This window comes from Podarcis melisellensis (assembly GCF_964234715.1).
Source record: "Podarcis melisellensis genome assembly, chromosome: W".
Classification (NCBI taxonomy): Eukaryota; Metazoa; Chordata; class Lepidosauria; order Squamata; family Lacertidae; genus Podarcis; species Podarcis melisellensis.
This window is the reverse complement of record NC_138535.1, coordinates 5,868,037-5,889,052: the sequence shown is the minus strand read 5'-3', so window position 1 is coordinate 5,889,052 and position 21,016 is coordinate 5,868,037. Positions and strand designations below refer to the sequence as shown.

The 21,016-nt window shown below is 50.9% G+C and overlaps 1 protein-coding gene across 1 annotated transcript; it reads left to right on the top strand.

Annotated features, from left to right (window-relative positions):
* The first annotated feature begins 1,098 nt into the window (after window positions 1–1,098).
* LOC309361306 (gamma-aminobutyric acid receptor subunit beta-4-like) lies at window positions 1,099–8,377 on the top strand. The gene is made up of 9 exons (XM_081896194.1): window positions 1,099–2,391; window positions 3,297–3,385; window positions 4,056–4,123; window positions 4,485–4,705; window positions 5,328–5,410; window positions 5,702–5,839; window positions 6,014–6,166; window positions 6,691–6,908; window positions 7,130–8,377. Exons 1-9 carry the CDS (start codon window positions 2,318–2,320, stop codon window positions 7,445–7,447), a joined length of 1,362 nt encoding a protein of 453 aa, XP_081752320.1. The 5' UTR covers window positions 1,099–2,317; the 3' UTR covers window positions 7,448–8,377.
* Window positions 8,378–21,016: the final 12,639 nt, after the last annotated feature.

Sequence of the window (21,016 nt, the reverse complement as noted above, 5' to 3'; positions counted from 1 at the left end):
CTGCAATGCAGGGATCTAGAATGGGGGAGCCAGAAGGGAGCCCCTACAATGCAGAAGAGAGCCCTCTTCCTTCCTTCTTCTTCGGGTACAGGGTGGTTCATCATTATCATTATCATTATCATTATCATTTATATATCACCCTATACCAGGAATATAATCGTAGAATGGCAGGCGGAAGCGGGTCAGAATAGATTACCCCAGGGACCCTTTATCCTCTCTCTCTTTTCCCCCATCCCTCTCTTCTCTCTCTCTTCTTTTTCTGCTCGCTTCTTTCTTTCTTTCTTTCTCTTTCTTTCTTTCTTTCTTTCTTTCTTTCTTTCTTTCTTTCTTTCTTTCTTTCTTTCTTTCTTTCTTCTCTCTCTTTCTCTCTTTCTCTCTTTCTCTCTTTCTCTCTTTCTCTCTTTCTTTCTTTTCCCCTCCTTCTTTCTCCTTCCCTCTTTCCCCCATCCCTCTCTTCTCTCTCTTCCCCTCTTTTCTTTCCCCTCTTCTCCTTTCTCCTTCTCTCCCTCTTTTTCTCTCTCTTCTCCCTCATCTCCCCCTCTCTTTCTCCTCTCTAGCTCTCTCTCCCCCCCTTCTCTTTGTGTCTCCCCGCCCCCCATTGTTATTCTTTCTGCGCTTTAGGGACGATTTCCCTTTATTTTGGAGGGGGGAAATTACATTTTTTCTTCCGGATTATCATTTCCTTTATTTTTGGGGTTCTCCCTCCCCCCCCAAACCGCTCTTCCTATCACGTGATTCCTTCTCCCTCCCTCCCTCTTCTCGGAAAGGCGGAGCGCGGAGCATCCTCTGCAGCGGCCGCCGGGCCAAACAGAGGCGAGGGCCTCCCTGCGCCCCCCCCCTTCCAGGAGCGAATCCCACCCCCTCCCCGGCGCCCCCCGAGCGCGGATTTCGAGGCCGGTGCGTCCTCCCCCCCCCCGAAAACGCGCTTTTTTACTCATCCAGACGGATCCGGCTGCGACCCCCGCCCTACGCCACCCTCCGGGAACGCATCGTCCACCTGCGCCCCCCAAGTGCGGGTATCTGCGCCCCCCCAAGGCGTCGGGAGGAACCCCCTGAGAATTCGGCCCGAGTGAGGATTTCGCGGCCTGGCTGCGCCCCCCCAAGAGCGCATCTCGCGGCCGGAGGTATCCAAGGATCCGGCCTCGTCCTCCTCCTCCACCCCCCGCCCAAACCGGATTCCACCTTTTTCCGGGGGTGGGCGCATTTCCCGCGCAGCCCCCTTCGGGAGCGCAACTTTCACCTTGTCGGATTCGTCCCTGGTCCCGCCAATTTCGCCTGCCCCCCCCCCCACCCCCAGCGCATTTTCCCACGCTGTGCGCAGACTCTCTTCCTGCAAAGGCGCATCTCCTCTCCAAAAACGGCATCCTCTCCTTGGCGCATTTCCACGTCGGCGCGCAGCTTCTTCTCCTCGGATCCGGCCCCGGTCCCGCCATCCTCGCCTGCGCCCCCCGAAGGCGCATTTCCCACGTTGCGCGCAGATTCCATTGGCGGCCTGTCCTCCTTCAAAAGCAGGATCCTCGGGCGGCTTTTCCTGGGCACATTTCCACGTTGGTGCGCAGCTTCTCCTCCTCGGATCCGTCCGTGGTCCCGCCATCCTCGCCTGCGCAGTTCGCACCTTTGGGCGCAGTCTCTCCCCCAGCGCATCCTTCCCGTGGGCCGGAGCGTCTCCATTCGCGGACTGCGCCCCCGACAGCGCATTTCCTGCTTTTGGGCGCGCAGCCTTTCCTCGCATCCCTCCTTCCCGTTGGTCTGCGCGCCCGCCCATCCTCGCCTGCGCGCCGGACGGCGCATTTTCCTCCTGACCGTCTCCAAAAAGCGCGTTTTCTGCATTTGGGCGCAGCCTTTCCTCATCTCCCAAAAGTGCATCTCCTTCGTTGACGCGCAGCCTTTCCCTGTCTCCGCAAGCAAGAGCGCATCATTCCTGTTGGCCAGAGACTCTCCGTCGGCGGCCGATCCTCCCTTGCGCCCCCAAAAGCTCATTCCCCACATTGGGGTGCAGCGTCTCCGATTGCGGCTTCCGGACCGCAACTTCCGCGTCCCGCCATCGTCTCCCAAAGCGCCTTTTCCACACGTGCGCCCGCTCGCCGGAGACTCCGTTGGCTCCTCTCCTCCGCCACCCTGCGCCCAACCGGAGCGCTTTTCTTCTCCCGTCCGTTTTGCGCCATGGCGAGGCTGCCGGGAGGAGCCTGCGCCGGCTCCTGCTGAGCGCCGCTCTTCGATTCGGATTTCCATTCGCTTCAGGTGAACAGGCCGGCCCCACCTCTGCCCCCATTTTGGGGGTGCTGCCCCCCTCACCCCGACCTCCCACCTCTCGGAAATGCGGAGACTGCACCGCGGCGCATGGGCGGCGCTGTGTCTCCTCCTCCGCTGCTGCTGCTGCTGGGCGCACAGGTAGGTTTGGGGGGCTCACCTGGGGTTTTTTGGGGGGCGGAAATGTCGCAAGGGGCTCCCCTGGGGGGGTTGGGGGCGGACACAGAGCGGGGGGGGGCTCACCTGGGGTTTTGTTTAGGGGTGCACAGGTAGTTTAATCTGAGAGGGGGACTCCCCTGGGGGTTTGGGGGGATGGACAGGTAGCAGGGGTTACCTTAGGGGTTTGGGGGGCAGAGAGGTAGTGGGGGCTCACCTGTGGGGGGTTTAGGGGTGCACAGGTAGGCGAACCTGAGAGGGGGACGAAAAAGGTAGCAGGGCTACTTGTGGGGTTTTTAGGAGGCACACAGGTAGGTTAACCTGTAGGGGGCTCCCCTGTTGGGGGTTTTTGGGGTCCCCTAGCTCCCCCCCACAGAATAGGGGAGAGACCCCTTCCAATTGCCATGAAAAGCATGATGCCCCCATATTTCAACCACCCCAAATTTATATGAAATTTATATAATATATTATATTATATTGGGGTGCCCAGCTGGAATTCAGGGGGGCAAGTTTAAAGGAGGCCATGAGAAGCATGATGCCCCCAATATCTCAAATGCCCCAAATCTATATGAACCCCACAATATTTTATTCCGGCTGGACACCCCAATAGAATATATGAAGGGGCCCCCAAGTTTATTGGGACTCCCAATATCTTCTCCCAGCTGGGACCCCCAATTTCTTATCAGCTGGGCGCCCCAATATAATAGATTCGGTGGCAGGTTTAAATGATGCCATGTGGGGCCCCCATGTTTTAATCCAGCTGGGCACCCCAATATACGAAGGACCCCCAAATGTATAGGGTGCCATGTGGGGTGGGGCTCAATGGGGACCCCCCAATATTTTATCTCAGCCGCTTGGAGGACAAACCATGGTCTTCTCCTGTTTTGCAGCCCCTCCACTGGCAACATCTCGGTGGTCAAGGACATTGTGGACAAGCTCCTCAAAGGCTACGATGTCCGCCTGCGGCCCGATTTTGGAGGTAAGGCAGCGCGGTCTAAAGGTTAGAGCATGAATCCAATTGATAATAAATCAGGTAATCAATAATAAGCCAGCTCATAAATTAATAAATGATGATCTATTACCAACTTTTAATATTTTCTTATTAATCTACGGTTCATTTTTATTTCGGAGGTAAGGTAGAGGTGCCTAAAGGTTAGAGCATAAATCCGATCGATAATAAATTAGATAATTAATCATAAATAAGAAGTTAGGTCATAAATAAATAAGTAAATGATTATTTATTATCCCCTTTTATTATTGCTTTTATTATTTTCTTATAATCTATTGTTCAATTTGCTGTTATTCCTTATTGACTTTTAGCCTTTCCTCATGTTCTAAAGTTATGATTTATTTTTTAAAAAATTTTATGGCATTATTATTTATGACTTTATTTTATTATTTCCTTATTGTTTATTATCTCATCTTCCCATTGAGGGTTTGATTTTATGGTTTCATTATGTGATCGTTTCATCACCAGTCAAAAAATTAACCAATTATGAGTTTCATTAGCAATTAATAATTTTATTACTTTCTTTTAATATAATAATAATCTATTATTAATATAATATAATATAATATAATATAATATAATATAATATAATATAAATCTGTTGTTTTGTCTTTTGTTGTTGTTGTTGTTACTATTTCAGGGAACCCTGTGGTGGTGGGGATGAGCATCCACATCTCGAGCATCGACCAGATTTCCGAAGTCAACATGGTAAGTTGGACGAACTCCCGTTGGGTCCGGATTCGAATCCTGAGGGAAAAGATGGCTTTCCTTCTATCCTTTCATGCTATCCTATCCTCCTTTATTCTTTCGCTCCTATCCTTCTCTCCTTCCATCTTTCAATTTCCCCATCCCTCCCTCCCTCTCTCTCTCTCTCTCTCTCTCTCTCTCTCTCTCTCTCTCTCTCTCTCCCCTCCGCCAGGACTATACCATCCCCATGTACTTCCAGCAGAGCTGGCGGGACAAGCGGCTCGCCTAGGGCGACCTGCCTCTCCACCTTCTCTCCTCCTATCCTCTCATCCTTCTATCCTTCAATTTCCCCCATCTCTCTCTTTCTTTTCTCCTCCTCCAGGACTATACCATCACCATGTACTTCCAGCAGAGCTGGCGGGACAAGCGACTCGCCTATGGCCATCTGCCGTTCAACCTGACACTCGACAACCGAGTCGCTGACCAGCTCTGGCTCCCAGACACCTACTTCCTGAACGACAAAAAGTCCTTCCTGCATGGCGTCACCGTCAAGAACCGTATGATCCGCTTGCACCCAGACGGCACTGTCCTCTACGGCCTGAGGTGGGTGGATATTAACAATATTAATCACCAATAATCAAGAACCAATTCGCTCCGGCTAGTTCGTTATTGCAAATATGGTCAATTAATGGGTGGTTTTGTTCTCGCTAGTGATCACCGCGAAGTGGGTGATAATCAGTTTTTATTGGGTGTATTGATCAATATGGGCGATTATTAATGGACGAATCATTATTAATGGACAGATCATGATTAATGATTATTAATGGATGGATCATTATTAATGAGTGGATCATGTTTAATGATTATTAATGGACGGATCATGATTATTGGATGGATCATGATTAATGACGGCTTTCGTCCTTGCATAGTGATCACGGTTAAATATCAATTTTGAGACATATTGATAGTCCATAAAAATTAGCAATCTGATAAATACATATTCATTTATACTTAGCAATTAATAGTCCATAAAATTAACCGTCCAATTAATACTTATCAATAGGCAAATTTAGAGAAATATTTGCTGGTTCAGACATAGGACCAGGAATATCATCCAAATAGGGGTCGAACCCCCCCCCCAATCAATATATAGCATTCCCCGCGTCCGTCAATCAGTGATCCCCATAATGGATCCCTGGAATCCACTCACGCTCTCTCTCCGCAGGATCACGACAACCGCTGCCTGCATGATGGATCTCCGGAGATACCCCCTGGATCAGCAGAATTGCACACTGGAAATTGAGAGCTGTGCGTATCATTCAATGAAATTAAATTATTGCTTGTTAATTGAGGAATAATTAAAAGTATTATCCAGGAATAACTTTAAGGCAGGGTTAATTTTAAACCAGGGTTAATTTTAAACCAGGGTTAATTTTAAACCAGGAGGATTTTAATTGGGGAATAATGTTAATCCGGGAATAATGTTAAAACAGGATTAATTTTCAACCAGGATTAATTTTCAACCAGGATTAATTTTAAGACTGGAATAATTTTCAACCAGGAATCATTCTCATTATTTCTTATTTTCTTTCCTCCCAGACGGCTACACTGTTGATGACATTGTCTTCTTCTGGCAAGGAAACTCTTCGGCCGTGACAGGGATGGAGGTATTGGAGTTGCCCCAGTTCACCATCATTGAGCAGAAACTGGTCACCCGTGAGGTGGTCTTCACCACAGGTGGGTTCCCCCTGTGGGGCCATCTAGTCTAACCCCCTGGCCGAAATCCCAGGGTTGTTGGGCACACCATGATCCTCCAATCCACCCTTCACTGAAGATACCAGAGATGTCCCCACCAATTCACCTGGATCCTGGATTCCTGTCCAGTTTGACCATCTCCTCTTTCTCCAACAGGGTCCTACCTCCGCCTGTCGCTCAGCTTCCGCATCAAGAGGAACATCGGCTACTTCATCCTGCAGACCTACATGCCCTCCATCCTCATCACCATCCTCTCCTGGGTCTCCTTTTGGATCAACTACGATGCTTCGGCCGCCCGGGTGGCCCTAGGTGAGGAGATCCTGAGATCTTGCTCTGCGGTCCTGCTACCAAGGGTCCAAGTGATCCTCCCTAAATGCAGGACCCTCTTGACATTCATTGGGTTGAATTCAGGTGAAGTTGGAGAACCACCAAGCCCCTGAGAACCTTCTCCCATATCCTGGTGGCAAGCTGGTGGTCCACCAAGACCCTAAAGGTCCACCATCCTTCTATCGGTCCATCTGATTTTCCTTAAAGGCAGGACCTGACCTTGATCCCATTTGGTGAAGTGGTGCCCAGTTCTCCGACCCGTTAAGGTCATATGGAATCCAGATTCAATATGAAATTGTTGGATTTCCATGGATGTTTTTATATATCCGTCTTCAGTCATGACATTGATTGATTTCAGAGTATTGGTCCCATCCTTGGATATTACAAAAATATTTTGATCGTTATCGTGACGGAGGTTTGAATTATGGTGCCTTCCCCGTGCTGTAATTCCCAGCCACCCAACTAACCCTGTTTCTTCTCCCACCCCCACCCGCTGCGGCACCCAGGGGTGACGACCGTTCTGACCATGACGACCATCAACACCCACCTCCGGGAGACGCTGCCCAAGATCCCGTACGTCAAGGCGATTGACGTCTACCTGATGGGCTGCTTTGTCTTCGTCTTCCTGGCACTGCTGGAATATGCCCTGGTGAACTACATTTTCTTTGGGCGAGGGCCCCGCCAGCAGAAAAGACGTGCCCGGCACCTGGAGCCCCGGACTCAGGTGCGAGATTCCTGCCTAAAAACCGAATGGGGATGGGTGATCCTCAGGGGCCGAATTTGAGGCCGAGATCCCTGTGGATAGGGATGGGTAAACCTCAGGGTCCTGGATTTGAGGCCGAGATCCCCGCGGGTCAGGATGGGTGACCCTCAGGGGCCCGAATTCGAGGTCGAGATCCCCGCGGGTTGGGATAGATGACCCTGATCTCCCTTCTCTCCTTTCAGCCCGACCCATACGGCAACCTCCTTCTGGCTGGCGTCTCCGACAGCAACTGCCCGCTCTTCTCCACGTCACCCTCGCCGGACCTGCGCCCCTGCGGCCTGCGTGGGTTCGAATCTTCAGGCACTGCCCTACACTCCCGGAAGGCACCTGCCTGCCGCGCCGCCCGGGCCAACTGCCGCCTGCGCCGAAGGTCCTCCAAGCTGAAGCTGAAGATCCCTGACCTGGCCGACGTCAGCACCATCGACAAGTGGTCCCGGGTTCTATTCCCCATCACCTTCGGCTTCTTCAACCTCCTCTACTGGTTGTACTACGTCAACTGACATCCAAGAGGGAGAGCGCTGGGTGCTGGATTCGGGTCCTGCCCCCACCCCAGCCTTTCCTCCTCTCTGCTTCCCATTCGTCCTGTCCCCTCACAGTACCTTCCTCTTCCCTTAAGAGTCACTTCCTGTACGCTCTCAGGAACTTCCTGTTCCCTTACGGGCCCTTCCTGTTCTCTCACAGCCCCTTCTTGTTCTTGAACAGCCCCTACCTGTTCCCTCACAGTCCCTTCCGGTTTTACCCCTTCCTGTTCCCTTCAATTCACTTCCTCTTTGCTCTCAGGCACTTCCTGTTCCCCCACAGTCCCTTTCTTCTCCCTCACAGTCCCTTCCTGTTCTCTCCCAGTCCCTTTCTGTTCACTTAAAAGTTCCTTCCTGTCCCCTCACAGCGCCTTTCTGTCCCTTCCCTGCCCCTTCCCTCCCCACTTCCTGGCCCCTTGCAGCCACTTCCTGTCCCAAATCAGCCATGGAGAACCCACTGTTTCAAGTAACGGAAAACGAGGAACAAGCCACGCCTCCTAACGTCCAGTACTTTCTCTTCTTCCTCCTCCTTGGACCAGCCGGGCTTCCTTCCCACCGGCCACTTCCCTTCCGTTGCTTCTGCCATTACAGGTTCCGGCGGACGGACTTTTCCGGAGCTGACTTGAACCGAGTTTACAGTTTTCTACCTACCTAGCAACCGACCGACCAATGGGATCTCTCCGTTCTCACGTTTTGGGTTTTTTCCCCTTGTTGTTCTGGGAGGGATTTGGGGAAAGTGCTCCTGAGCGTGTGCAGAGTTCCTTTTTTTCTAAGCAATGTACATGAACCTTAAAAAAACACATTTTGAAAACTGTTCGATATCCATCGGTTGGGAATCTTTCTCATCTCTTCCCCGTCCCCCCTTATGAAATCAGAGAATTTCACTTTAAATATACGGCCTTAGAAGAAAAACAGCAACCGGTGTCCGTTTCTTTTTTTTCAAAAATGGGGCTGAGGGGATATGTTTTATGACAATAAAACATCATATATCATATCATATAGATATTAATTAGATCTAATTTACATTTATATGATATACACACAGACATTTCATTATTGATATATTTTTATATTATTGATATATATTTATATTCAATATATTATTAGATATATATAAATACCATAATACCATAATGACGTGTTGCATAATACATCACATATTTATCTTTTTATGGTTTTATATATATATATATAATCGGCAAAAAAAATGCAACCACTATGCTGTGAAATATAGTTGTATATATCATTAATTAATATTTCTATATATATTATTTTTACATACCATTTATATTTATAATTATTTTCCATGAACCGCCCTGAGATCTCCAGGTATATAACGCACACACACACACACTATTATATCATATGTATCATATATCATAATGTATTTCTCAATTAGCTATATAATTTCTATTGATTTGCATCTTTCTAACTAACTACCCATATTTACAATCAACTCCAAGCGACAATTTTTTTTACTTTTAAAATAAAAAAAAGAAACAGGAGGGGAAGTGTGTGGCTTTTCTCGGGGGGGGGGGAGAGAAAATTGTGATTTGTGTGAGAAATTTAAAATAAGCATCTATCATTAAAATTACAAATAAATTAATAAATTTCCCATCAAAGAGCAGAGAAACGAAGAAGCTGCAGACAGGATTCGAACACAGAGCTGTGGACAGGAAATGGCTGCAAGACATCTAAATAGGCGACTCTTAACAGCATTTCATGGTAGGATTTCATTCCCCCAAGTCGTTTCAAAAGCAAAATCATTTCGAATCGGAAACTGAAATTAAGGCATTTAATTGGAGACTGTCAATCTCCAAAATCATCATTTCAAACATAAAAAGGACATTTTATAGAAATCATCAAAATCATTTTAAAACCGAAAGGAAAGGAATACATTTTATTTGGGGCTTTCCATCACCTTTTCCGTAACGTTTAAAGTAACGTTTTCCATTACTTTAAAACCCATGTGTCAGAGCCACCCGTTGGTCCCAGCTCACAAGAGACCCAAGTCCAATCCAGTTTATTTACAAAAGTCTTTATTGAAGATCATTGCTCCTTTTACATTCCATCTCCGTGGCTCCACGTCTGTAACATTAGATCGCCGAAGTCCCCTCTGAATCCGTACCGCCCCTACACCAGTTTAAGAGGCTTGTGCTGGACCACCTCTTCCTCTCCTTCCTTTTCCGCAGGGTCTTTCTGCCCCCCTGGGTTCCCCCCCGCCGGGACTCGCCCGAGGCTGAATCCTCTGACGCCTCTGCCCCCCTCCTTCGCGCTTTGGGGCCGGGCTCCTCCCCAGGGCTCTCCTCACTTCCGCGCGCCTCCACATTTGAACTTGGCGCGCGTACGTTGCTTCTGACCTTTCTCTCGACCGCTACACTGCTCCCGGTGCTACTCTCCGCCCCTTCTGGCAGAGCGTCCTGCTCCGATCTCCTCCCCCTGTCTCCTTCTTGCTCTGCTCCCTCTGACACACTGGTAACTCCACCCCCTTCACTCCGTTCCGGCTGAGAAGCCGGCTCCGGTGTCCAACTCCCACTGGGGGTTCTCCCTTCGCTCCCCTGCTCCTGACTGCTTCCCCCTTGGCCTCCCCTTGGTCTGACCAGGGGGGCCCCCTTTTGGGAGTCCTCTGACTCACTGGACAGACTCATGGACGACCTTTGGTCATCGTCATCCTCCTCCTCATCTCTCTGGGATTCTTCCCCCTCGCTCTCTGTCTCCTCCCCCATCTGCTCTTCTCTCCCTGAAACCCTGACATCCATCCCCCCCTCGAAGCCCCCCCTTCCCCCCTCCCGCTCGTCGGGTGCAGGTTGTGGAAGCTGCGGCTCTTCGGGGGTAGATTCGGGATACAGGTCGTCTACTTCCATGTTCTCTGCTGGCAGTTCTGTGTATGTGTGTTCGAACTCGGGTTCTTCACCCAACGCGGTCTCAGTCTCTTCTTCCATTGCTACTTCGTCTGGTGCTGCCTTCCAAGGCCACTTCACCCACCTCTTACGCCAGTCCTCCTCTGGTTGCTCCTCCCACCAATCCGAAGGTAGTGTGTCCACTCCCGAACACGATCCCCTGGGCGGGCTCGATTCGGGCGTTCCCTCCTCGGCGGAAGAAAAGCCCCTGAACGTGGTATCTGACAATGTGGGCGTGAAAAGCCAGTCATCAAAGTACTCAGCTGGCATGGGTCTATGTGGGAAAAGTGCATGGAACTCATCTTTCAAAAGGGGTTCGTCTAACGCGTAGCCCGGCACCCAACTATTGGCACTGGCTGGGGTCCCCTCTCTGGCGAGAAAGTATTCAACTCCCTCTGCCCCCCATCTCGAGTCCAGTATCTCTGTGACCTCGTTGAGCGGTTCGGCCCTAGGCGACCCCCCCCCTCTTGGGTGACTCTTTGCGTGGGTCTGGTACTGTTTCTGACTCCTGAAACCTGTGTGGGGCCTTGTAGGGAGTGAGCACCGACCTATGAAAGACCGGGTGCACTCTGGAGCCTTCTGGGAGGGCCAGGCGAAATGCTACAGGATTGATCCTAGCCTCAACTTGGTATGGCCCTAGCTGCCTGTGTCCTAGCTTCTTCTTGGCTAACGATTTGGCTGGCATCGCTTGGGCCGCTAACCATACCCAGTCCCCCACCTGGATGTCTTCTCCCGCCCTTCTGTGTTTGTCCGCCTGCACCTTATAGGCTTGTTTGGCTAGCTCCAAATGTCTCCGCAGCTCCTCGTGCACCTCTTGCAACTCTGCTGCGAACTGATCGGCCTCTTGTGGCACCCCCTCTCCTGGTGCTATAAGCCTCGGAAAGGTTCTGGGATGACGGCCATTGTTCGCGAAGAACGGCGTCACCCCGGTCGATGCGTGCTTTGTGTTGTTGTAGGCAAACTCAGCCATCGGCAGGTAGTCCACCCACGCTGCGGGTCGCTGATTGGCGTAACATCTCAGGTACTGCTGCATGATCGCGTTGACCCTCTCTGCTTGGCCGTTGGTCTGTGGATGTCTCGCCGACGCTAGGTCGATCTTGACGTGCAAGATACCTAGAAGCTTCTGCCAGAAGTTGGAAACAAATTGGCGCCCCCTGTCGGACAGGACGGACTGCGGTAGCCCATGCACTCTGAACACGTGGTCGATGAAGAGTTTGGCGGTCTGTTCTGCCGTCGCCACCTTGGCACAAGGAATGAAGTGCGCCATCTTGGTGAACAAGTCCACAACCACCAGTACCGCCGTCTTGCCCCTGGAGCTGGGCAGATCAGTAACAAAATCCAGGGCTACCCTCTCCCACGGCTGCTGCGGCGTCTCCAGCGGTTCCAGCAATCCCGCTGGCTTCTGGTGTACTGGTTTGGACCTCTGACAGGTGTCACACCTGGCGACGTAATCCGCCACCTCACCCCGCATCTGGGGCCACCAAAAGTCCCTGGCCACTAATTCTATTGTCGTCTCCTTGCCGAAGTGGCCCGCACTGGGGGCGTCGTGCAACTGCTGCAGAACCTTTGCGCGAAGCTGGTCGCTTGGCACGTAGAGGGCACCCTTGCGAGTCAAGAGCCCGTCTCGCAACTGGAACTCATCGTCTCTCTGCGACCCCCTGCGCAGCTCCTCCATCTTGGATTGTGCAAATTGATCCACTTGCAACGCGCGTCGCACCGCGTCCAGGTCGACTGCGATGGCAGCGCACGCCCACGCCTGCGGTGCGAAAATGTGCTTCGCTGCTACTGGTGCCGTCTCCTCAAGATATTGTGGTTTCCTGGAGAGCGCATCGGCTATAACATTGGAATCCCCCGGGATGTATTCTATTCTGAAGTCGAAATCCGCGAAGAATTCTGCCCAGCGCATGTGTCTTTGGCTCTGCAGCTTCGCTGTTCGCCAATACTCTAAGTTCTTGTGATCCGTGCGCACCTGCACTGTGTGCTTGGCTCCTATGAGGAAGTGTCGCCACGCTTCGAAAGCTGCGTGAATGGCCAACAGCTCCCTGTCCCATATGGTGTAGTTCTGCTCCGTCTTGCTGAGCTTCCGGGAGTAGAAGGCGCCAGGCCTCCAATTCCCTTGCGGATCCTCCTGTAGAAGGACGGCTCCAACCGCTCTGTCTGACGCGTCGGTTTCTACCCGCATGGGCCTGCCGGGATTCACGTGCAGTAGCTGCTCCTCGGAGGCGAAGAGGCTTTTAAGCTTCCGAAAAGAGCGCTCTGCCTGTTCCGTCCAAGCGAACTTCTTCTTCTTGGAACTGAGGGTGTCCGTGATTGCTGCCGTCTCCTTTGCAAAACCTCTGATGAATTTGCGATAAAAATTGGCAAATCCGATGAATCTCTGGACTTCCTTCCGATTGCGTGGGCTCTTCCAGTCCAACACCGCTCGGACCTTGACGCTGTCCATGGCCAGCCCCTCGTCGGACAGCTTGTAGCCGAGGAAATCCACCTCCGTTACATCAAACTGGCACTTCTCCAACTTGGCGTAAAGCCTGTGCTCCCGCAACCTCTGCAGGACCTCCTTTACGTCCTTCTCGTGAGCTTCCGGCGATTCCGAGAAGATCAGGATGTCGTCGAGAAAGCACACACACTTCTTGTAGAGGAGTCCCGCCAGCACGTGATGCATAAAGGCTTGGAAAACGTGGCTGCCATTTTGGAGACCAAACGGCATAACTCTGTATTCATACGTGCCCAGAGGCGTGAACATGGCAGTCTTCACTCATCGCCCTTCCGGATGCGGATGAGGTTGTACGCTCCACGCAAATCCAACTTGGTGAAGATCTTACCCTTCCTAACGGTCGCTAGGAGGTCGTCAATCTTGGGCATGGGAAGGCCTTGGCTTAGTCAGTCTGTTTATGAATCTATAGTCCACAATGAGTCTTTTTTGGGGCGTGTCTTTCTTCTTCACAAAGAAAACAGGACTGCGTCCCACTGCTTTGGATTCCCGGATGAAACCGCGCTTCAGATTATGCTCTATGAACTCTCTGAGCTCTCGCATCTCGTCCTCAGACATGGAATACAGCTTTGCAGTTGGCAGTTGCGCCCCCGGCACCAGGTCGATCGCACAGTCGTAAGGCCTGTGAGGCGGCAACTTGTCAGCTTCTTTCTCGCAGAAAACCTCCAAGAATCCTTCGTACTTGCGAGGCACTGCCTGCACCATGCCAAGTTGCAGCTGCTGCTCAGCCCCCTCCTCCTGATTGGTCTGGATGCAATGCTGAGCACAATACGATGAGCAGAAGTGATTTGCCGCTGGTACCACGCTACAGCGGGACTATGCCTCTCCAGCCAACTCATGCCCAATACAATGGGCGTGTCTGACAGGTGGGTGACATTGAAGCTAATTACTTCTCGATGATTTCCAATCTGCATCACCATGGGAGGCGTCTGCTGCACAACTTGCCCTCCCAGCAATTTCCTGCCGTCCACCGTGACTACGTTCAGAGGCGTCGTTGCAGGCAGGAGCGCTATGCGATGCTGCTTGACAAATTGCATTCCCACAAAATCCGCATTGCTCCCTGAATCAATCGTGATGGGAACTTCCAGGGAGTGTCATTCGGCAGCTGAAGGGTTGCAGTGAGTTGCACTGCTGGCTTGGGTGGTAAAGGGTCTGTGCGTTGCAAGGGTGCTGGGGACTGCTCTACAGATTCGCCTGGCTGAGCCCCAGTAGCTCCGCTTCCAGCCAGGCATTGTCGTTTCCCTGAGGTTGCTCTCTTTGCACCACTTCCGCTGCCACTGTTGCTAGAGCTGCAGTGTGTTTTTGGAGCCTCTGGGGGCACTCTTTCGCCATATGCTGTGCACTGTCACAGATGTAACATTTCCTGGTCCCTCTAGGAGGCTTCGCCTTCACTGCACCGGAAACAGGGGCTGTGGATGGTGTCTGAGCCCTAGCACCACCAATTTCCATCGGCTCTTCTCCCTGCCTCCCCAAGGGCGAGGGGTGCGTCTGGCTGAAGTCCTGGGGACAAAAGGGGGTGTTCTCGCTGGTGCACGCGCCTGGGGTCCCTCCCCCTCGTGCCAAGGGCGTCCCTCGTGTCGTATTCCGATCGCAAGAGCCCTCTGCACCACGTCTTCTAGGGTCTGGGGTCTATCTCCTCTGGCAATCTCATCCTTGATGGGAGGCTAAGCCCTTCCCAGAACAGATCTCTTACTGGTTTACTGTGTTTCTCCCAGCCCAACGCAGATTAATAATGCGAAGAATCTGGAATGATATTGACGTACAGTGGCTTTGCCTTGCCGCAGTCCGTGCATCTGTCTACGAGCAATATCCACATCCACAGATGACTGGAAACAAGCATCCATCGCTTTAATAAATTCATCAGAATTGCGGCGGGCAGGGCCATCTTCGCGCCACAAATTGCGCAACCAAGCTCTAGCCTCTCCATGCAAATGCGAAATTATAAACCCCACTCTCTCCTCCTCATCTTTAAAATCATTGCGAAGCAAATGCAGTGCATACACGACGTCTGCCCTGAAGTTAGGGTAGTTTTGCAGGTTGCCATCGAAGTGGGTAACTAGGGTGCCCCCCCGCCGTCCAAGTCCAACTCCCTCCGATCTGGATCCCGGGACCCCTGCCCCGCTTGCATGCTCCCACCTTGTTCGCAGGTCCTGGCAAGCCTTCTCCAGTTCGTCATTCTTCTTCTGAGATGCAATGACTGCAGCTGTGAGTTCGGTAACCTGATTCCTCAGCGTTAGCAGCTGTTCCTCCGTACTCATGGCTGCTACCGTTGGTGAGCTTTGCAAAAAAAAATTTTGCGTTCTGGGGAGGGGACTTACTGTCTGAGCCACCCGTTGGTCCCAGCTCACAAGAGACCCAAGTCCAATCCAGTTTATTTACAAAAGTCTTTATTGAAGATCATTGCTCCTTTTACATTCCATCTCCGTGGCTCCACGTCTGTAACATTAGATCGCCGAAGTCCCCTCTGAATCCGTACCGCCCCTACACCAGTTTAAGAGGCTTGTGCTGGACCACCTCTTCCTCTCCTTCCTTTTCCGCAGGGTCTTTCTGCCCCCCTGGGTTCCCCCCCGCCGGGACTCGCCCGAGGCTGAATCCTCTGACGCCTCTGCCCCCCTCCTTCGCGCTTTGGGGCCGGGCTCCTCCCCAGGGCTCTCCTCACTTCCGCGCGCCTCCACATTTGAACTTGGCACGCGTACGTTGCTTCTGACCTTTCTCTCGACCGCTACACTGCTCCCGGTGCTACTCTCCGCCCCTTCTGGCAGAGCGTCCTGCTCCGATCTCCTCCCCCTGTCTCCTTCTTGCTCTGCTCCCTCTGACACACTGGTAACTCCACCCCCTTCACTCCGTTCCGGCTGAGAAGCCGGCTCCGGTGTCCAACTCCCACTGGGGGTTCTCCCTTCGCTCCCCTGCTCCTGACTGCTTCCCCCTTGGCCTCCCCTTGGTCTGACCAGGGGGGCCCCCTTTTGGGAGTCCTCTGACTCACTGGACAGACTCATGGACGACCTTTGGTCATCGTCATCCTCCTCCTCATCTCTCTGGGATTCTTCCCCCTCGCTCTCTGTCTCCTCCCCCATCTGCTCTTCTCTCCCTGAAACCCTGACACCATGCATTTATTGAAATTATTAATTAATCTTTAAATTTAAAAATTATAGAAATGATTACATAATTTTTAAATTTAACAATCAAAATGATTAAATTATTTTTACGTTTATCATTGAAATGATTAAATGATTTGTAAATTCAACAATTAAAACCATACTTTTCATAATTTCTAGCCTTCCAACACCACACAGCCTTGAAAAATCTTCCCTCCCAGAAGAAAAATCTCCCTTCAATTGTATTGGGAAACCTAATTTGCATATAATTTGCATAATTTGCAAGGCAAAGGTAGGATAGAAAGACTATTGAGAGATTCCTTCATTCTTGGCTACTGCATGCTTCAGCCGGCTTCAGGGAGGAACTCCTGCAGGTAGGTGAAGGCTGCTTTGGACAGGTAAGTCATGGTGCTGAAGTGCCCGCTGGGGGTGCTGTCGTAGAACAACATGCACATGCCCGTGGTGGGGTCCCCTCCAGCATGGCATCATCCGCACCCAGGACTTTCTGCATTTGGGGTGGAAAAGGAAAGAGGAGACGAGTCAAGACCAGAGAGCAGAAATCGGTGCCGTGATCCCACTGCTAACACCAATGTCAGCAGCATAGCTGCTCCGTTTTTCCGGGAACTGTGCTGTGGGGCTGGGTGATCAATCAATAAATCACCCCAAACATGTGCAGAAAATCAATAAAGTTAATTGGCCAAAAATACGGGTGAGATGTCAGCATTCAGCGCCGTGATCCCACTTCTAAAACCAATTTCATAAGCAACGCTGCTCCGTTTCCCTGAGGACAGTGCTGCAGGGCTTGGGCGATTGATCGACTGCCCCACCCAAGGATGTCCACCCTCACCTGCTCCTGGCAGAATGCTTCATCCGCCATCTTGATGATGTTGTTGATGCCGACGAGCCTCCCAGTGCCAGCAAAGTTGACCTCAGTCAACAGGGTCAACACCCAGACGGTTTCCACAAAGAGCTGCTGGTATTATGGCTGCGGGATCGTGTTCAGCGCTTACTCAACGCCATCGACAAGCTTGATCTCACCTGGCGTCATCTGCCGATAACAGGCATCAGGATTTGAACCCGGGTCCAGTGGGAAACGGTAAAGAAACCAGGGGAGGCTCTCCTCTCTCTCATTCTTGCTCTTTTCATCTCTCTGTTTTGATCCCACTTTTTAATCTCTTTTAATCCCTCTATCTCTCCATGTCTCCTTTCTCTTTTTCTCTCTTTCAATCTCTCTCTCTCTCTCTCTACATCAATATCTGTCTCCCTCTCTCTTTTTCTCCCTCTTTCTCTCCCTCTTTCAATCTCTCCCTCTTTCTGTCCCTCTTTCAATCTCTCCCTCTTTCTCTCCCTCGTTCAATCTCTCCCTCTTTCAATCTCTCACTCCTTCCTATCTCACTCCTTCCTATCTCCCTCCTTCCTATCTCTCCCTCCTTCCTATCTCTCCTTCCTATCTCTCCTTCCTTCCTTCCTTCCTTCCTTCCTTCCTTCCTTCCTTCCTTCCTTCCTTCCTTCCTTCCTTCCTTCCTTCCTATCTCTCCTTCCTTCCTTCCTTCCTATCTCTCCTTCCTTCCTTCCTTCCTATCTCTCCTTCCTTCCTTCCTATCTCTCCTTCCTATCTCTCCTTCCTATCTCTCCTACCTATCTCTCCTTCCTTCCTTCCTATCTCTCCTTCCTATCTCTCCTTCCTTCCTTCTTTCCTTCCTTCCTTCCTTCCTTCCTTCCTTCCTTCCTTCCTTCCAACCTTCCAACCAACCTTCCTTCCAACCAACCTTCCTTCCTTCCTTCCAACCTTCCTTCCTTCCTTCCTTCCTTCCTTCCTTCCTTCCTTCCTTCCTTCCTTCCTTCCTTCCTTCCTTCCTTCCTATCTCCTTCCTTCCTTCCTTCCTTCCTTCCTTCCTTCCTTCCTTCCTTCCTTCCTTCCTTCCTTCCTTCCTTCCTTCCTATCTCTCCTTCCTTCCTATCTCTCCTTCCTTCCTTCCTTCCTTCCTTCCTTCCTTCCTTCCTTCCTTCCTTCCTTCCTTCCTATCTCTCCTTCCTTCCTTCCTTCCTTCCTTCCTTCCTTCCTTCCTTCCTTCCTTCCTTCCTTCCTTCCTTCCTATCTCTCCTTCCTTCCTATCTCTCCTTCCTTCCTTCATTCCTTCCTATCTCTCCTTCCTTCCTTCCTTCCTTCCTTCCTTCCTTCCTTCCTTCCTTCCTTCCTTCCTTCCTTCCTTCCTTCCTATCTCTCCTTCCTTCCTTCCTTCCTTCCTTCCTTCCTTCCTTCCTTCCTTCCTTCCTTCCTATCTCCTTCCTTCCTTCCTTCCTTCCTTCCTTCCTTCCTTCCTTCCTTCCTTCCTTCCTATCTCTCCTTCCTTCCTTCCTTCCTTCCTTCCTTCCTTCCTTCCTTCCTTCCTTCCTTCCTTCCTATCTCTCCTTCCTTCCTTCCTATCTCTCCTTCCTATCTCTCCTTCCTATCTCTCCTTCCTATCTCTCCTTCCTTCCTTCCTTCCTTCCTTCCTTCCTTCCTTCCTTCCTTCCTTCCTTCCTTCCTATCTCTCCTTCCTTCCTTCCTTCCTTCCTTCCTTCCTTCCTTCCTTCCTTCCTTCCTTCCTTCCTTCCTTCCTTCCTATCTCTCCTTCCTATCTCTCCTTCCTTCCTTCCTTCCTTCCTTCCTTCCTTCCTTCCTTCCTTCCTTCCTTCCTTCCTTCCTATCTCTCCTTCCTATCTCTCCTTCCTTCCTTCCTTCCTTCCTTCCTTCCTTCCTTCCTTCCTTCCTTCCTTCCTTCCTATCTCTCCTTCCTTCCTTCCTTCCTTCCTTCCTTCCTATCTCTCCTTCCTATCTCTCCTTCCTTCCTTCCTTCCTTCCTTCCTTCCTTCCTTCCTTCCTTCCTTCCTTCTTATCTCTCCTTCCTTCCTTCCTTCCTTCCTTCCTTCCTTCCTTCCTTCCTTCCTTCCTTCCTTCCTATCTCTCCTTCCTTCCTTCCTTCCTTCCTTCCTTCCTTCCTTCCTTCATTCCTTCCTATCTCTCCTTCCTTCCTTCCTTCCTTCCTTCCTTCCTTCCTTCCTTCCTTCCTTCCTATCTCTCCTTCCTTCCTTCCTTCCTTCCTTCCTTCCTTCCTTCCTTCCTTCCTTCCTTCCTTCCTTCCTTCCTTCCTATCTCTCCTTCTTTCCTTCCTTCCTTCCTTCCTTCCTTCCTTCCTTCCTTCCTTCCTTCCTTCCATCTCTCCTTCCTTCCTTCCTTCCTTCCTTCCTTCCTTCCTTCCTTCCTTCCTTCCTTCCTTCCTTCCTTCCTTCCTTCCTTCCTATCTCTCCTTCCTTCCTTCCTATCTCTCCTTCCTATCTCTCCTTCCTATCTCTCCTTCCTATCTCTCCTTCCTTCCTTCCTTCCTTCCTTCCTTCCTTCCTTCCTTCCTATCTCTCCTTCCTTCCTTCCTTCCTTCCTTCCTTCCTTCCTTCCTTCCTTCCTTCCTTCCTTCCTTCCTTCCTTCCTATCTCTCCTTCCTATCTCTCCTTCCTTCCTTCCTTCCTTCCTTCCTTCCTTCCTTCCTTCCTTCCTTCCTTCCTTCCTTCCTTCCTATCTCTCCTTCCTTCCTTCCTTCCTTCCTATCTCTCCTTCCTTCCTTCCTTCCTTCCTATCTCTCCTTCCTTCCTATCTCTCCTTCCTTCCTTCCAACCTTCCAACCAACCTTCCTTCCAACCAACCTTCCTTCCTTCCTTCCTTCCTTCCAACCTTCCTTCCTTCCTTCCTTCCTTCCTTCCTTCCTTCCTTCCTTCCTTCCTTCCTTCCTTCCTTCCTATCTCTCCTTCCTTCCTTCCTTCCTTCCTTCCTTCCTATCTCTCCTTCCTTCCTTCCTTCCTTCCTTCCTTCCTTCCTTCCTTCCTTCCTTCCTTCCTTCCTTCCTTCCTTCCTATCTCTCCTTCCTTCCTATCTCTCCTTCCTTCCTTCCTTCCTTCCTTCCTTCCTTCCTTCCTTCCTTCCTTCCTTCCTTCCTTCCTTCCTTCCTATCTCTCCTTCCTTCCTATCTCTCCTTCCTTCCTTCATTCCTTCCTATCTCTCCTTCCTTCCTTCCTTCCTTCCTTCCTATCTCTCCTTCCTTCCTTCCTTCCTTCCTTCCTTCCTTCCTTCCTTCCTTCCTTCCTTCCTATCTCTCCTTCCTTCCTTCCTTCCTTCCTTCCTTCCTTCCTTCCTTCCTTCCTTCCTTCCTATCTCTCCTTCCTTCCTTCCTTCCTTCCTTCCTTCCTTCCTTCCTTCCTTCCTTCCTTCCTTCCTTCCTTCCTTCCTATCTCTCCTTCCTTCCTTCCTTCCTTCCTTCCTTCCTTCCTTCCTTCCTTCCTTCCTATCTCTCCTTCCTTCCTTCCTTCCTTCCTTCCTTCCTTCCTTCCTTCCTTCCTTCCTTCCTTCCTTCCTTCCTTCCTTCCTTCCTTCCTATCTCTCCTTCTTTCCTTCCTTCCTTCCTTCCTTCCTTCCTTCCTTCCTTCCTTCCTTCCTTCCTTCCTTCCATCTCTCCTTCCTTCCTTCCTTCCTTCCTTCCTTCCTTCCTTCCTTCCTTCCTTCCTTCCTTCCTTCCTATCTCTCCTTCCTTCCTTCCTATCTCTCCTTCCTATCTCTCCTTCCTATCTCTCCTTCCTATCTCTCCTTCCTTCCTTCCTTCCTTCCTTCCTTCCTTCCTTCCTTCCTATCTCTCCTTCCTTCCTTCCTTCCTTCCTTCCTTCCTTCCTTCCTTCCTTCCTTCCTTCCTTCCTTCCTTCCTATCTCTCCTTCCTATCTCTCCTTCCTTCCTTCCTTCCTTCCTTCCTTCCTTCCTTCCTTCCTTCCTTCCTTCCTATCTCTCCTTCCTTCCTTCCTTCCTTCCTATCTCTCCTTCCTTCCTTCCTTCCTTCCTATCTCTCCTTCCTTCCTATCTCTCCTTCCTTCCTTCCAACCTTCCAACCAACCTTCCTTCCAACCAACCTTCCTTCCTTCCTTCCTTCCTATCTCTCCTTCCTTCCTTCCTTCCTTCCTATCTCTCCTTCCTTCCTTCCTTCCTTCCTATCTCTCCTTCCTTCCTATCTCTCCTTCCTTCCTTCCAACCTTCCAACCAACCTT

Coding starts and splice junctions, on each gene's coding strand:
- LOC309361306 (XM_081896194.1), top strand. CDS start 2,318: ATGCGGAGACTGCACCGCGGCGCATGGGCGGCGCTGTGTCTCCTCCTC. Junction 4,124..4,484: donor AGATTTCCGAAGTCAACATG/GTAAGTTGGACG, acceptor CTCCTCCTCCAG/GACTATACCATCACCATGTA. Junction 5,840..6,013: donor TGAGGTGGTCTTCACCACAG/GTGGGTTCCCCC, acceptor TTTCTCCAACAG/GGTCCTACCTCCGCCTGTCG.